Source organism: Engystomops pustulosus, chromosome 6 (assembly GCF_040894005.1).
Source record: "Engystomops pustulosus chromosome 6, aEngPut4.maternal, whole genome shotgun sequence".
Classification (NCBI taxonomy): domain Eukaryota; kingdom Metazoa; phylum Chordata; class Amphibia; order Anura; family Leptodactylidae; genus Engystomops; species Engystomops pustulosus.
The window spans coordinates 109,734,631-109,751,283 of NC_092416.1; the positions used below are offsets into that span (position 1 = coordinate 109,734,631).

Sequence of the window (16,653 nt, forward strand, 5' to 3'; positions counted from 1 at the left end):
ATGTCAGACACTGACGTGGCAGGTGAAGCATGTACAGGTCGCAGCACAGTAAGGGAACGTCGCTGCAGGGGCGACTCTGTGAGGCCAGAACTGCAGGCGTCATCTAACGGCATTGTGTTTATAAACAACCCAAAAGTTGTTGATTTGTTGACCTGTTGACTAGGTCATCCACTTCCTCCCAAATAACATCTGACAACCCCAACCAAGAGTCCGTGGGTTCGTCAGATATAACCCTTAGTTGGCATGGCCCAGGAGCAGGTCAGCCCCCCTCACCTGTCCTCAACCAGCCTCTGTCCTGTTCATTTCCCTCAGCCAGAGATCTACTAGGTTGTGTGGGCTCTGCACCACTATACAGCGGTCAGTTTTTGTGTGTCAGTCTGTCAGTTTTTTGTTAAGATACCAGAGGAGCAGAGCGTATGTATATGTAGAATCTGCGGGCAGAAAGTAAAGCGTGGCCAGGGAGCTAACTTTGGCACCACGGCCGTGCGTCAACACATGCAGCGTCACCATCCAAAGGCCTGGGAGAAACGTGGCTCAGATGTGGTGGCCCATCCTGCTGCTGCTGCAACAGCATCTAGTGGCACACATGCCATTTCAGCCAGTCAAGGCTCCAGCTCCTCTGTCAAAGGGAGCTGCTGGCACCAGCAGTCATTGCACGAGGTGATTACTAAGAGACAACTGTATGCGTCCACCCATCATAAGGTGCAGAAGCTGACTGTGCTCCTGTCCATGTTGTTGTTACTGCAGTCCCTCCCCTTCCAAATTGTGGACTCTTCAGAGAACTAATGGCTTGTGCCGAGGTGGAGAATTCCAAGCCGAAATTTTTTTTTTTGCATAAAGGCAGTACCAACCCTTCACAAATATGTAGAACACAAGGTGGGCCAGTCCTTAAGCTAAACAGTTTCTTCCAAGGTGCACAGCAGCGCAGACATGTGGAGCTGTACCTACGGTCAGGGCCAGTACATGTCCTTTATGGCCCACTGGGTGAATGTGCTTCCTGCCAAACCAACAACTTGAACAGGAGACGCCGCTTTCTCCTCCACGTTGTCAAACTGCTGCTCCTGTGCCAGTGTCCACCTCCTCCTTCTTCCCCACCACCTCAGCCTCCACAAGTCTTAGTGCTGCTCCACCATACCACAAGTGCAGTGCACAGAGGTGTCACGCAGTTCTAGACCTGGTTTGCCTGAACGAATGAAGTCATATCCGGGAGTAAATGCTCCACGTCATGCAACAAGGAATCGACTATGGGAGGAATATGGTGTCCATGCTGCACCAAGGAAGAATGGTCCATGCGCCCTGCATGGCGCACATGTTCAATCTGGTTGCCAAAAGGTTCCAAAAAGTCACCCACCCATCTGCAAGACATTATAAAAATGGCCAGGACACTGTGCATGCACTTCAGCCATTCTTACAAAGCCAAGCACACCCTCCTCGAGTTGCAGCGCCAGAACGGCCTACCCCAACATAGTCTGATATGCGATGTTTCCACCCGTTGGAATTAAAGCCTCCATATGTTAGACCACCTGTATGAACAGAGAAAAGCCATTAATGATTTTTTGATGATAGAAGCAGACCGTAGTACTCCCCTGTGTAACTTTGTCACGCATGAGCTGCCAGTGGCTGCCATCACTTGCTGTTAGCTCAGGCCTTTTGAAGAGGCCACGTTATTTGTCAGTGACCAGGACTGCGGGATGAATAACGTCATTCCACTGCTTCATGTCCTGGAACTCATGCTGCAAAATCTGTCTGGTCAGGACACTGGAGAAGTGGAGACTATATCTCATGGCCACAATACATTCAACAAATGGCCAGGAAACTTTGCATGCACTTCATCCTTTCTTACAAAGCCAAGCATACCCTCCACGAGTTGCAGCAGCAGAATGGCCTCCCCCAACATAGTCTGATATGCAATTAAAGTCCCCCCATGATGAGTACTTCACCATGCTTTGAAGCCACATCCATTTGACTATATTCAAGACTATAACCCTTTATATTAACAGCCCAGTCATAGCCATGTTTCACTGATTTACTTATTCTAGCCCCCCTTCTTCCCCCATGGACTATAACTCTTCTGAATTCTCTATCTACACTGTCTTCGTGCTCTGTACAACTGTAGTTGCTCTCCTCCCAGGTCTCTAGTTTAAACACTCCTCCAAGCTTCTAGCCATATTTCCCCCCCAAACAGCTGCAACATCCACATTGAGGTGCAGCCCATCCCTACTGTAGAGCCTGTAGTCGACAGCAAAGTCATCCCAGTTATCTATGAACCCAAACCCCTCCTTTCTACACCAACTTTTGGGCCACTTATTTACCTCCCTAATCTCCTGCTGCCTTTCTGATATGGCACATGGTTCATAAAGCATTTCAGAGAAAACTAACCTGGAGTCTAAGATTTAATTGACAAGCAAAAATGCTTGGTATATGATGTCTGATAGGTAATGTTCACATTTCCCCATTACTAAACAGCAATCCACACATTATGCTGCTAAAATCTCCATCCACAGCAACGTCCAGATGTAATATTTACATGGTAAATTAAGTATGCACTGCATTCTTTCTCTTTAATAAAGAATTATAAGTGACACCGAAGGACACAAGTGATTGCTAGAATTTTTATGTTGTTTGACTTACTGTAGGGTGGAATACCATAGGCTTGTCCAGGGGGTGCATAGTTGGAGTAAGCTGCTGCCTGCTGAATACCTGCACTGTACTGAGTCTGTCCATAGGCAGCCATTGATGAGATTGATGGAGGAGAGACTATATGGGGAAAATGCCTGCAAAGGAAACAACAAAAGTGGCTTTAAACACATGTCCCAAATCTATTAAGATAAACATGTTCAAAGCGAGGCAATGGATTTTTGAAGCCGCCAGCAGCCCATGTTCCCTCTCCATGCACCCGCACCTGGCATGTGACGTACCATTATGTCACATGCCATGATTCCTTATGATTTGATGATTAAATTCGACAAACCGGGTCAAATTGAATTTAAATAAATTTCCCATCTCTAGTATTGGCATACTCAGGAAGAGTACTATCTCTGGTTGTGTGTGGCTCCTACCTCTCGCTAGATTCCTTTTAGTTATTGTTCATGTCAGCTGTTGTCTTAGTTTGCCACTTCATGATGTATGTCGACCAAGGGGACCATAGTTTGTTGAAGTGTTCGTACCCATGTTAGGACCATCTGGAAAGTTCCTCCATTCTACAGATCCGGTGACTTTTTCTCTCCATATGTCTAGTGGTGGTGTGTCCGTCCTCATCCAATATAGCGGTATCAGGGACTTGGCTGTAGTTAATAAAAATGTGTGACCAGTTTGGTTGGGGAAAACCTTAGACCCCCTGGGGATAGGCCTAGGCATATGAGGGGTAGATCTATTGTCATGTCTTCACTCCATACAGTGAAGAATACAGCTATACAGGGAGGAACACTACCGCCACACAGTGAGGGACACTACCGCCACACAGTGAGGGACACTACCGCCACACAGTGAGGGACACTACCGCCACACAGTGAGGGACACTACCGCCACACAGTGAGGGACACTACCGCCACACAGTGCGGGACACTACCGCCATACAGTCAGGAACACTACCCCCATACAGTGAGGGACACTACCCTCATACAGCAAGGGACACAAACGCCATACAATGAGGGACACAAACGCCATACAATGAGGGACACAAACGCCATACAGTGAGGGACACAAACGCCATACAGTGAGGAACACTACCTCCATACATTGCAGGACACTACCACCATACAGTGAGGGACACTAGCGCCAAAAAGTGAGGGACACAACCCCTATACAGAGAGGGACACAACCCCTATACAGAGAGGGACACAACCCCTATACAGAGAGGGACACAACCCCTATACAGAGAGGGACACAACCCCTATACAGAGAGGGACACAACCCCTATACAGAGAGGGACACAACCCCTATACAGAGAGGGACACAACCCCTATACAGAGAGGGACACTACCCCCATACAGTGAGGAACACTACCCCCATACATTGAGGAACAGAACCACCATGTTCCATTCTTCTACCCAGAGTTCTCTGCCCCATGTTACATGTTGTGCTCGCCAAACAGCGAGGAATACAGCCATACAGTGAGGAACACTACGCCCACACAGTGAGGAACACTACCCCCACACAGTGAGGAACAGTACCGCCACACAGTGAGGAACAGTACCGCCACACAGTGAGAAACAGTACCGCCACACAGTGAGGAACAGTACCGCCACACAGTGAGGAACAGTACCGCCACACAGTGAGAAACAGTACCGCCACACAGTGAGAAACAGTACCGCCACACAGTGAGAAACAGTACCGCCACACAGTGAGAAACAGTACCGCCACACAGTGAGAAACAGTACCGCCACACAGTGAGAAACAGTACCGCCACACAGTGAGAAACAGTACCGCCACACAGTGAGAAACACTACCGCCACATAGTGAGAAACACTACCGCCACATAGTGAGAAACACTACCGCCATACAATGAGGAATACTACCGCCATACAGTGTGGAACACTATCTCCATGCAGTGAAGAATACAGCCATACAGTGAGGAACACTACCACCATACAGTGAGGGACTCTACCGCCTGACAATAAGGTACACTACCCCCATACAGTGAGGAACACTACCTCCATACAGTGAAGAATACAGCGATATAGTGAGGGACACTACCCCCATACATGGAGGAACAGAACCACCATGTTCCATTCTTCTACCCAGAGTTCTCTGCCTCATGTTACACGTTGTGCTCACCACACAGCAAGGAATACAGCCATACAGTGAGGGACACTACCGCCCTACAGTGAGGGACACTACCGCCCTACAGTGAGGGACACTACCGCCCTACAGTGAGGGACACTACCGCCCTACAGTGAGGGACACTACCGCCCTACAGTGAGGGACACTACCGCCCTACAGTGAGGGAAACTGCCACTACCCCCCCCCCCCCATACAGTGAAGAATACAGCCATACAGTGAGGAACACTACCCCCCCATACAGTGAGGAATACTCTTTCGAGTGTAGAAGTATCATAGTATCATAGTATCATAGTATATAAGGCTGGAAGGAGACGCAAGTCCATCAAGTCCAACCTTCAAGAATTAATTAAATGTTTTATCCCCATAACCCGTGATATTTTTTCTCTCCAGAAAGTCATCCAGGCCTCTCTTGAACATGTACATAGAGTCGGCCATAACAACCTCCTGCGGCAGAGAGTTCCACAGTCTCACTGCTCTTACAGTAAAGAACCTTTGTCTATGGTGATGGTAAAATCGCCTCTCCTCTAGGCGTAGAGGATGCCCCCTTCTCCTGGTCACAGGCCTAGGTATAAAAAGATCTTTGGAGAGATCCTTGTACTGTCCGTTCAGGTATTTGTACATTGTAATGAGGTCTCCCCTCAGTCGTCTTTTTTCTAAACTGAATAATCCCAAATTTTGTAATCTGTCAGTGTATTCTAATCCCCCCATTCCCCTAATAATCCTGGTTGCTCTCCTCTGCACCCGTTCCAGCTCTATTATATCCTTTTTATACACTGGTGCCCAAAACTGTACACAATATTCCATGTGTGGTCTGACCAGGGATTTGTATAAGGGCAAAACTATGTCTTTATCATGAGAATCTATTCCTCTCTTGATACATCCCATTATTTTATTTGCTTTAGCAGCAGCCGCCTGGCTCTGGTCACTAAAATTAAGTTTACCATCCACCAATACGCCCAAGTCCTTTTCAGCTTCAGTTTTACTAAGTAATTGACTGTTTAGAACATAATTATACTTTTTGTTTCCATGGCCCAAGTGCATAACTTTACATTTATCTACATTAAACCTCATCAACCATTTCTCTGCCCATCCCTCAAGCTTCCACAAATCCCTCTGTAATGCTAAACTATCGACCTCAGTATTTATTACTTTACACAGCTTAGTATCATCTGCAAATATTGAAACTTGACTGTGTAAACCCACTACAAGGTCATTAATAAAAATATTAAAAAGAAGTGGCCCCAATACTGACCCCTGTGGCACTCCACTGGTAACATCAACCCAATCTGAGAATGTGCCATTAATGACCACCCTCTGTTTTCTATCACTAAGCCAATTACTTACCCAGATACACAGATTTTCTCCTATTCCCAGCAGTCTCATTTTATATACCAACCTTTTATGTGGCACGGTGTCAAATGCCTTTGAGAAGTCCAGATATACAACATCCACAGCGTCCCCCAGATCCAGTCTTGAACTTACCTCCTCGTAGAAACCAATCAGATTAGTCTGACAGGACCGATCTCTCATAAACCCATGCTGACGCTGGGTTATAAGGTTGTGCACAGTGAGATACTCCAGGATAGCATCTCTAATAAACCCCTCAAATATTTTCCCCACCACAGCAGTTAGACTTACGGGTCTGTAATTTCCAGGATCGCTATTTGATCCTTTTTTGTATATTGGTACCACATTTGCTATGCGCCATTCCTGTGGAACATAACCAGTCCTCAGTGAATCTTCAAATATTAAAAATAACGGTCTGTCTATCACGGTACATAATTCATGCAGAACCCGGGGGTGTATGCCATCTGGCCCCGGTGATTTATCTATCTTAGTGGTTGCGAGGCGGCGCCGTACCTCTTCCTGGGTTAAACTGTTGACATTATAAAAAGAATTAACATGGGGGGCGGAGCTTGACCGCGGACAGTGATGGCTGTGTGAGCTGCAGCTCCTCACTGAAATACCTCTACACGCACCACAGAAGCAACCCAGAGGAGGAAAAATGGTGAAGGGCGGCAGGGAAAAGCATAAAGACACCCCGGGGCAGGTGAAAACCGGGAAAAATCAAGCGGACTTAGAAAGATTCCTGAAGAAAAAATCCAGCGCGTCTCCAGCGCGCCTCTCCAAGATGGCGCCGGACACTGCCTCAGAACACGCCGGGGAGGAAGACTCCGAGATCGAAAGCGCTGGAGAGCTCTCAGATACAGAAGGAGAGCATACAGAGGTACCGGCAACGCGCTCCTTTATTAAAAAAGTCTTATTCCAAGCCTTGAACCCACTGGCAAAAGACCTTGCCGAGATAAAAACTGACATCAAACACCTGGGTCACAGGATTGAGCAAGTCGAAGCGGTGCAAGGGGACATATTACACTTTAACTCCAAAGTGAAAGCTGCAATGTCAGCACATTACAAGCTGATCAACGAGGCTCTTACAAGAGCTGAGGATCAAGAGAATCGCAGCAGGAGAAACAACGTAAGGATTAGGGGCTTACCTGAATCTGTAAGCAATGAGGCCCTGCCAGAAGTAGCCAAAGCGCTCTTCAGCCCCCTACTAGGCCAAGAAAAAGCAGGGCAGCTAAGAATTGAACGCATACACAGAGCGCTACGTTCCAAGCCCAGAACAGGAGACCCGCCACGAGACGTTATCTGCGGTTTCCTCAGTTATACGGATGCAGCAGCAATCTTAAAAGCCTGCAGGGATCAAGGTGAATTGAAATACGAGGACTCTGTTATCTTATTATTCCAGGACTTAGCTCCTTCCACGTTGGCAAAAAGAAGAGCCCTAAAGCCGTTATCGGATGCGCTAAGAGCCTCAAACACTCCATTCAGGTGGCTATTCCCGTTTGGGTTAGCAATCTCGAAAAATGGGAAACAAATAATTATCAAAACACCTGAAGATTTGGACACAGCGTGGCCGCTGCTTAATATGCCACCTATGGACATACCATCGTGGTTACCCTATGACCAAGACTCACAACTTCCAGCGGTACCTGAACCTCCAAACTGGACGACAGTGGGAAAATTTCGCTCCCCAAAAGCGAAGAAAAGCCAGAGGGATAACCCTTCTACACCCTACAAAAGAGGCGCACGAATGTGACTTTCGTGATTACACTAAAATTCCGACAAGAGCGGAATGGATATGTTGGGTATAGTATAAACAGGGTCTCTTTCCTTTCAGGTCTGTGTTGGACTTAGTTTTTGGATCGGGACTATGGTGGCTCAGGCCATTTCTCAGAAGATACCCAATCAGGGGACCAATCTCAAAGAACCCATTTGTCACACAAATTGTTGTTTTCTTTAATATGTTAACGAGGTAATCTGCATTAGGTGTTGTCGAGGTATTACTTCCTATCTTGCATAGGTCATTCTATGTTGGTTAGTTCTTCCCCCCCCCGCAAATACCTGTTAACTCAGGATGCGAGAAGAACTAGCCACTTTACATTAGTTCGGTTGTATTTGTTACAGGTTTTAATAGTGAAATTTAGAGTTAAATTTGTAAAAGATTGCATATTTTCATATAAACTGTACACAGAGGTAACTAGAGGGTTATTCCACTCACATGCAGTTAAACCCTATGAAAGGGAGATTTCCAAAAGAAGAGACCAGGTCAACAATTTTTCAATAAGGTCATGACTGATCTGATCATAACATCACACAACGTAAGAGGTTTCAACACGCCACAAAAAAGGAGCCAAGTATTGAAATTATTAAAGAGACAAAAAACCTCTATTATAATGCTTCAGGAAACACACTTCAAAAATAACAAAATTCCCAATATCCCCACTAGGGACTTTGCGTCTTGGTTCCACTCCACATATTCAAAGGCAGCTAGAGGGGTTAGTATAGCAATCAATAAATCGCTACCACTTAAAATCACCTCAGAGCTAAAAGATACTGAAGGGAGATTTCTCTTTCTCAAAGGCACATTAGGAGAAGAACAGGTAACAATAGCAAACCTATATGCCCCTAACTCCAAACAACATCAGTGGACTGCCCAAACATTAGGAAAACTAAGAGAATTCGCAGAAGGAGCTCTCATAGTAGGAGGGGACTTAAACCTGACACTTAATCCTGAAATAGACTCCAGTGGGGGGAATAACACGTCACATAGAAAGACAGTAAAAGTGATAAAAGCTCTTAAATCACTAAGTATAACAGACACGTGGAGACTTCTCAATACAGATAGCCGAGATTACACATACTATTCAGCTACCCACAGGACATACCACCGGATAGACTACATATTCATTTCCCAAAGATACAGTCAGGCAGTGTTGAAAGCAGATATTCACCCGATACTACTGTCAGACCATGCACCTATATCAATAACCCTAAATTTGAAGAACTTCCATAAGGGAGAATGGTGCTGGAGATTAAATGAGACTTTAATAGCAGACCCAATCCATGTAGCAAGAATCGAAGCACAGCTGAATGCTCACTTTGCCCATCCTACTAATTTGCAATTGACAAAACCCTTTCAATGGGAAGCACATAAATTGATAGCTAGAGGGGAACTGATCTCGATTGGATCCTATGTACAAAAGTGTCGCAGGAAACATTTGGACACGCTTTTCAAACAAATAGAAGAATTAGAATTACTACATAAAAAATCAATTAAGGAAGAAACCCTACAGAAAATAATAGCCCTCCGAAATCAGATTAAGGACATCCTCAATGCCAAATCTGCAAAAGCTTTCCAAGCCCTAAAATGCAAACAATATGCCCACGGAGATAAGGGAAATAAACTTATGACAACACTCATACAAAAACAAAGAGAAAAAATATATATCCACTCAATAACAGGGAAGAATAACAAAAAGCTTACCAAAACTGAACAAATCGCAGATACATTTAGGGAATTCTACGAAGAATTATATAACTTACCAAACCCTAGGGACAACCATAGCGAAGAAGTTTGGGATGGAAAACTTAACTCATTTTTAGAAAAATGTAAACTGCCCAGATTGGACCCTGAGCTAGCATCCTCTCTAACAAAACCCTTCACCAGCGAAGAGCTAGATAAAGTCCTCCAATCCATCGCTACAGGCAAGAGCCCAGGCCCAGATGGCCTTACAATAGCCTACTACAAAAAATTTAAGCATATACTACTACCTCACTTCACAGAACGATGTAACATGCTACTAAAAGGTGAATCGCTACCAAAACAATCACTAGAAGCTCTGATAACAATTATACCTAAAGAGGGGAAAGATGCAAGTCTATGTAGTAGTTATAGACCTATCTCATTGTTGAATGCAGATCTTAAATGGTGGGCAAAAGCGTTAACAAATAGAACACAGCCTCTGTTATCTAATTTGATTGGGAAAGAACAAACTGGCTTTACTATGGGTCGCCAAGGTAAAGATAATACATGCAGACTCATTAGGTTAATTGAAATTGCAAAAAGCAGAAATTCCCCAATGGTTCTTCTCGGCTCTGATGCCGAGAAGGCCTTTGACAGGGTAAATTGGGATTTTTTAAGAGCAGTGCTGAAAAAATTTGGATTTCCCCTCCCTATCATCAAGGCAATATTCTCCCTGTATAGCAAGCCCAGCGCTAGAATTAGGGTAAATGGATCACTGTCTGGCCCATTTAATATTAGCAATGGAACCAGACAGGGATGCCCTCTCTCCCCCTCTCTCTTCATCATGGTTATGGAGTCACTGATTAGGAGAATTAGGTTAGAACCAGGCATTCAAGGTATTGAAGTAGGTAATTTTGAGCATAAGACTGCCGCTTTTGCGGACGATTTATTAATCATTACTTCTAACCCTAAAACATCTCTCTCTTTGATTACGGAAATTTTTAATGAATTTGGAACCCTTTCTAACTTCAAGGTAAATTTAGCAAAATCCGAAATATTAAATATATCAACCCCCTCACACATTGCACAACAACTACAAAAAGTGTCTCCCTTTAAATGGCCTAAGGAAGCTATTAAATATCTAGGGATTCAACTTTCAAGGGACCCGTCACAACTATATAATCTAAACTATGTACCACTGCTTAATGACATACAAAAACAATTAACAGATCTCAAGATTCCTTACATGTCTTGGTGGGGGAGGAAAAACTTACTGAAGACGTATATTGTCCCAAAATTATTGTACCTGTTCCAAACAGTACCGGTTTGGCTCCCCAAATCTTTCTTTTGCAAATTAAATAAGCTTTTCTCAAGATTTCTATGGCAGAACAAAACCCCTCGTATCAGAAAGACCCTATTAACCCAACACCCAAAGAAAGGAGGGATAGGACTACCTGACATGATCAACTATTATCATGCCTGCCAACTAACTAGGTGGATATTAATCACACAGACTCCAACACAGTCGTTATATACAGAATTAGAAAATGAGGAAATGGACAGTAGGGATAGAGCAATGATATGGGGTTTGAAAAAATGCCAGGGAAACACAACACCAAAAAGTCTACTGCATAAAGGGCTAATACACTCAAGAGAATTTCTGGGAAAGATACGCCCATTACACTCAGAAACCCACCCATTATTACCTTTGGATTTACTACCAAAGTGGACATTCCCGGACAGAACAGACTTCCACCCATATTGGTATAGGCTAAAACACCACTCAATAGAATCTTTCTTTTCCACGGATGCAGAGATATCTGTAGACTATCTCTTACAAAAAACAGGGCTGAGGCTGAATAATTTCCTCCATGTACAGGATTTCCTCCAAACCTGCAGTAAATATAAAACACGAGCGAGGGAAAGGACGTCTTGCACATGGCTGGAAAATCTCTGCGCTAGAAAACCTCTAGAAAAGAAGTTACTTTCTGCCACATACAACGACATACAAAGTCTTTATACAGTTAATAAACCTGGTTACTTAATAAAATGGGAGGAGGAACTGCAAGAGAGCTTTTCAGAGGTGGACGTTAAGAGCATATTAAAAACCTCAAACGGTTTCTCAAGGTGCATCAGAGCCAGGGAAAACCACTTTAAAATTATCTCCAGATGGTACAAAACCCCCAAATGGCTAAATGGGATTAATCCAGAAATATCAGCTCATTGTTGGAGATGTAATGCAAAAGTGGGAGATATGGCGCATATCTGGTGGCATTGCCCGAAAATACTCCCATTTTGGGAAAAAGTTATTCACTGGACAGGGAAAATATGTAAATGCATTATACCCATGTCTCCCAGCGTGATACTACTAGGTAAACCCAGTCAGACGTTCTCTCTCAGGAGAAACTCTCTTGCATCCTTTCTAATATCAGCCGCGAAACTGATTATACCGACTCTCTGGAAAACATCGGAAACTCCTCCAATTTCCCAATGGGTAGCGAAGGTCAATGAGATTTGTAGATTTGAAGAGCTAATCCATTGGGAATTAGGCACCCGAGACAAATTTATGCGTATTTGGGGACCTTGGAAATTATTAGACCAAAATATTCATTAACGCTGTACAGCCAAAGATCTTTTCAATCTGTCTCTTCAAACAGGATTATACTGCTGTAACCCTCTCTTCACGTGGGAATTAAAAGATGCTTCTGTATAAACTGGTAATGCCGTACTCTAGTTACTAAAAATCATCTTATGCACTCTATTGTTAGTTTGTGTTAATGTTATAACCATTACATTTATAGTACTTCCACTTAGTTTTCCATCCCCTTCTTCCCCCCTTCAGCCCCCCCCCCCCTTCATCCCTGCCCCAGTATTACCCCTTCCTCAGACGCTGAATTAAAGGTCAGAGGAGATACTAAGAAATAAGAGATATATAAGAAATATTCCTTTGTCATTACTTATGTCGTGTAAAATGGGTACTATTGCAATAGTACATAATGTCGCATGTTTATTCACTTGTACCTAATAAAAACAGTTTTAAAACAAAAGAATTAACATTATTCCTCATTGTGTCTTCCACCAGGGGATTTTCCTGGGTAAAGACAGTTGAGAAGGCGACATTCAGTAGATTGTCCCTTTCCTCATCTCCTTCCACCATGACCCCCATGTTATTTCTAAGGGGACCCACACTCTCTGTTTTTAGTTTCTTATCATTTATATACTTGAAAAATAATTTGGGATTATTTTTGCTCTCCCTGGCAATATTTCTCTCAGTCTCTATTTTTGCGGCCTTTATCTGCTTTTTACAGGATTTATTTTTCTCTCTATAATCCTGTAATGCCTCATCACTACCTTCACGTTTTAGCACCTTAAATGCTTTATCTTTCTCGCTTATTGCTTTCCTTACAAGACTAGTTAGCCACATAGGGTTTTTCTTGTTCCTTTTATGCTTTTTCCCATAAGGTATGTGTTTCTCACAGGACTTTTTCAGAATATATGAGAAAAAGTCCCATTTTTGGGGGGGGCTTTTGTCCTTGAGAGCATTATCCCAGTCTATTGTTGCAACAAAGAAACAGACTACCGGCACCACCCAATTCACACTTGTATGCCACAGTAGTGACTCCTTCGGGTCCAACAGCCGGAATTGTGAACCGGATAGTAGATGTCGCGTCTGTTGCCGTGGTGCACGCTACCAGTGACTAAAGACACTCATAAGGTAAGGTAGAGAAGAAGAAATTGTGCGGCACTCACCGGTACTTGGAACAGGTAACGCTTTATTCTTAAGGAACAATCATAGCAGGGAGGGTGCACGCCACGCCAGGATGACGGGCCGTTTCGCGCTGTGTGCGCTTTCTCAAACCTCGGGCAACGCGAGACTTCCGTGGACAGCTAATACCTGTCTCCGGGTCGCGTTGCCTAGGGAACAGTGTACAAACAAAGGTATTAACAATACAAACAATTTTAAAAACAACATTTGACAATCTTCAAAGATAATACCTATTCACTACCACTTCGTGAATATAGTAACAGACGGGTTTCTCTTTATATGTAAAAGTGTCTTATAAATTTTAGAGTTCTCTTCGGGGGACTACGCATTATATTTTAATTCTTTTTTCCGTCAGTCTGGTCATTCTCCCTCGGCAAGTAGGGGGACATACAGTGGAAGCCAGCGCAATGTTACTTGGTAACATATGTAGTAAGGTAGGTTGTGTTCGCAAAGCATGAGTAATGTGAGCACGGGGTCTACGGGCCCTCTCCTGTTCAGAGGATTACATTACAACAATCTACGACTCTAAAGGAATACGCTCAAATCATTTCTGTCATTCAGACCCATCGGACCCAGTGCATCATATTTTAAAATAAGTCTGGCCTCTTGTCTCAATAAATTTTTGGGGCGATCCCCTCCCCGAGAATCTGCTTCTGCTTTTTCTAAACCTGCGAATTTAAGCACTTCGGGGTTGCTCCCGTGCTTTTCTCTGATATGATTAATCAGGCGAGGGCATCCTTTCCCTGTGCTGATAGAGTGGTAATGTTCTCGGAATCTAGTGAAAAGGTTCCTGATCGTCTTTCCAATATAATAATATTCGCAGGGACAGGTGATTACATAAACTACAAATGTAGACCTACAATTGAAGAATGACTTCATTCTGTGGAGTTTACCACCTAATTTGATGGAATTTAGTTTGAGGAGATGTTGGCAAAAATTACAAGACCCACATCAGTAATTCCCTATCGGAGTACATTTAGATAGCCAAGTAGCATCGACCGATGAAAACGAACTGGACGTGAGTTGTGTCTTTAGGGAGGGACTACGTCTAAATGTAATTAGGGGTTTTTTATATGTAGTGCCAGCCAATTGGTCGTCTGCTCCCAGAATTTTCCAATTTTTATAGATCGCGGACCGTATGGCTCGCTCGCAGGGGCTATATTCAAACGAGAAAGCCACACGTCCTCCATCCGATTCATCCTGGTTGTCTCTCACTTTTTTTGTGTATTTTCTCTAGATAATCCCTTTGTCAAGAATATTGTTATATTCCTTCGGTATGTGGATGACATATTCATGGTGTGGGAAGGGACGGAAGCCGAGTTTAACAGCTTTGTGTCATTTCTAAATGACTCCAACACCATGAATATGAAATTTACTTCAGTGTTTGGAGGACACGCACTCGATTTCCTGGATGTGAAGGTACAGATTGTCGAGAATTGTATCACCACCACAGCATTTAGAAAACCTACCGCCACTAATTCAATATTACACTTTAACAGCTTCCACCCAGAACACACAAAAGAAAGCGTACCATATAGCCAATTTTTACGACTAAAAAGACTCAATAGCGAACCGAATGGTTTCGAGGTCCAAGCTGCTGAGCTACATAAAAGGCTGATCCAACGAGGGTATCCGACCCCAGAATTGGACAAGGCACTTACAAAAGCCCGTAAATCGCCCATACGGCGCCATATACAGGGGGATAAAAAAGTGAGAGACAACCAGGATGAATCGGATGGAGGACGTGTGGCTTTCTCGTTTGAATATAGCCCCTGCGAGCGAGCCATACGGTCCGCGATCTATAAAAATTGGAAAATTCTGGGAGCAGACGACCAATTGGCTGGCACTACATATAAAAAACCCCTAATTACATTTAGACGTAGTCCCTCCCTAAAGACACAACTCACGTCCAGTTCGTTTTCATCGGTCGATGCTACTTGGCTATCTAAATGTACTCCGATAGGGAATTACCGATGTGGGTCTTGTAATTTTTGCCAACATCTCCTCAAACTAAATTCCATCAAATTAGGTGGTAAACTCCACAGAATGAAGTCATTCTTCAATTGTAGGTCTACATTTGTAGTTTATGTAATCACCTGTCCCTGCGAATATTATTATATTGGAAAGACGATCAGGAACCTTTTCACTAGATTCCGAGAACATTACCACTCTATCAGCACAGGGAAAGGATGCCCTCGCCTGATTAATCATATCAGAGAAAAGCACGGGAGCAACCCCGAAGTGCTTAAATTCGCAGGTTTAGAAAAAGCAGAAGCAGATTCTCGGGGAGGGGATCGCCCCAAAAATTTATTGAGACAAGAGGCCAGACTTATTTTAAAATATGATGCACTGGGTCCGATGGGTCTGAATGACAGAAATGATTTGAGCGTATTCCTTTAGAGTCGTAGATTGTTGTAATGTAATCCTCTGAACAGGAGAGGGCCCGTAGACCCCGTGCTCACATTACTCATGCTTTGCGAACACAACCTACCTTACTACATATGTTACCAAGTAACATTGCGCTGGCTTCCACTGTATGTCCCCCTACTTGCCGAGGGAGAATGACCAGACTGACGGAAAAAAGAATTAAAATATAATGCGTAGTCCCCCGAAGAGAACTCTAAAATTTATAAGACACTTTTACATATAAAGAGAAACCCGTCTGTTACCATATTCACGAAGTGGTAGTGAATAGGTATTATCTTTGAAGATTGTCAAATGTTGTTTTTAAAATTGTTTGTATTGTTAATACCTTTGTTTGTACACTGTTCCCTAGGCAACGCGACCCGGAGACAGGTATATCAGCTGTCCACGGAAGTCTCGCGTTGCCCGAGGTTTGAGAAAGCGCACACAGCGCGAAACGGCCCGTCATCCTGGCGTGGCGTGCACCCTCCCTGCTATGATTGTTCCTTAAGAATAAAGCGTTACCTGTTCCAAGTACCGGTGAGTGCCGCACAATTTCTTCTTCTCTACCTTACATTATCCCAGTCTATGCCTTTAAGGTCTTCCCTTAGTTGCTGAAAATTTGCCCTCCTGAAGTTTAGAGTGTTGGTTGCCCCTTCACTAACGCTCTTAGTAAAGCGTAATACAAAATCAATGATATTATGATCACTATTCCCCAGGTTCCCCCCAACCTGTAGTTTTGATATCCTATCAGGTCCTATCCTATCAGGTGATATCCTATCAAGTACCCCACATGTGCATATAAAATGTTGTATGGGGGCATAGAAGAAGAAGGAAAGAGGGATGTTTGCCTTTTAGAAACTAAATTTGACAGTAATCTTTTATGTGCATTTGG

The 16,653-nt window shown here is 43.8% G+C and overlaps 1 protein-coding gene across 10 annotated transcripts in view; it reads right to left on the reverse strand.

Moving 5' to 3' along the window:
* Nucleotides 1–16,653, reverse strand: part of EYA2 (EYA transcriptional coactivator and phosphatase 2) — a 565,525-nt gene that overhangs the window by 364,712 nt on the left and 184,160 nt on the right. For 8 of the 10 annotated variants that reach the window (XM_072110584.1, XM_072110585.1, XM_072110588.1 and 5 more), the window contains one exon: nt 2,632–2,774. The exons of the other annotated variants lie outside the window; for them this stretch is intronic. In XM_072110584.1, coding sequence (XP_071966685.1) covers nt 2,632–2,774 — 143 coding nt within the window. The remainder of the gene's footprint in view (nt 1–2,631; nt 2,775–16,653) is intronic. 10 annotated transcript variants of the gene reach the window in all.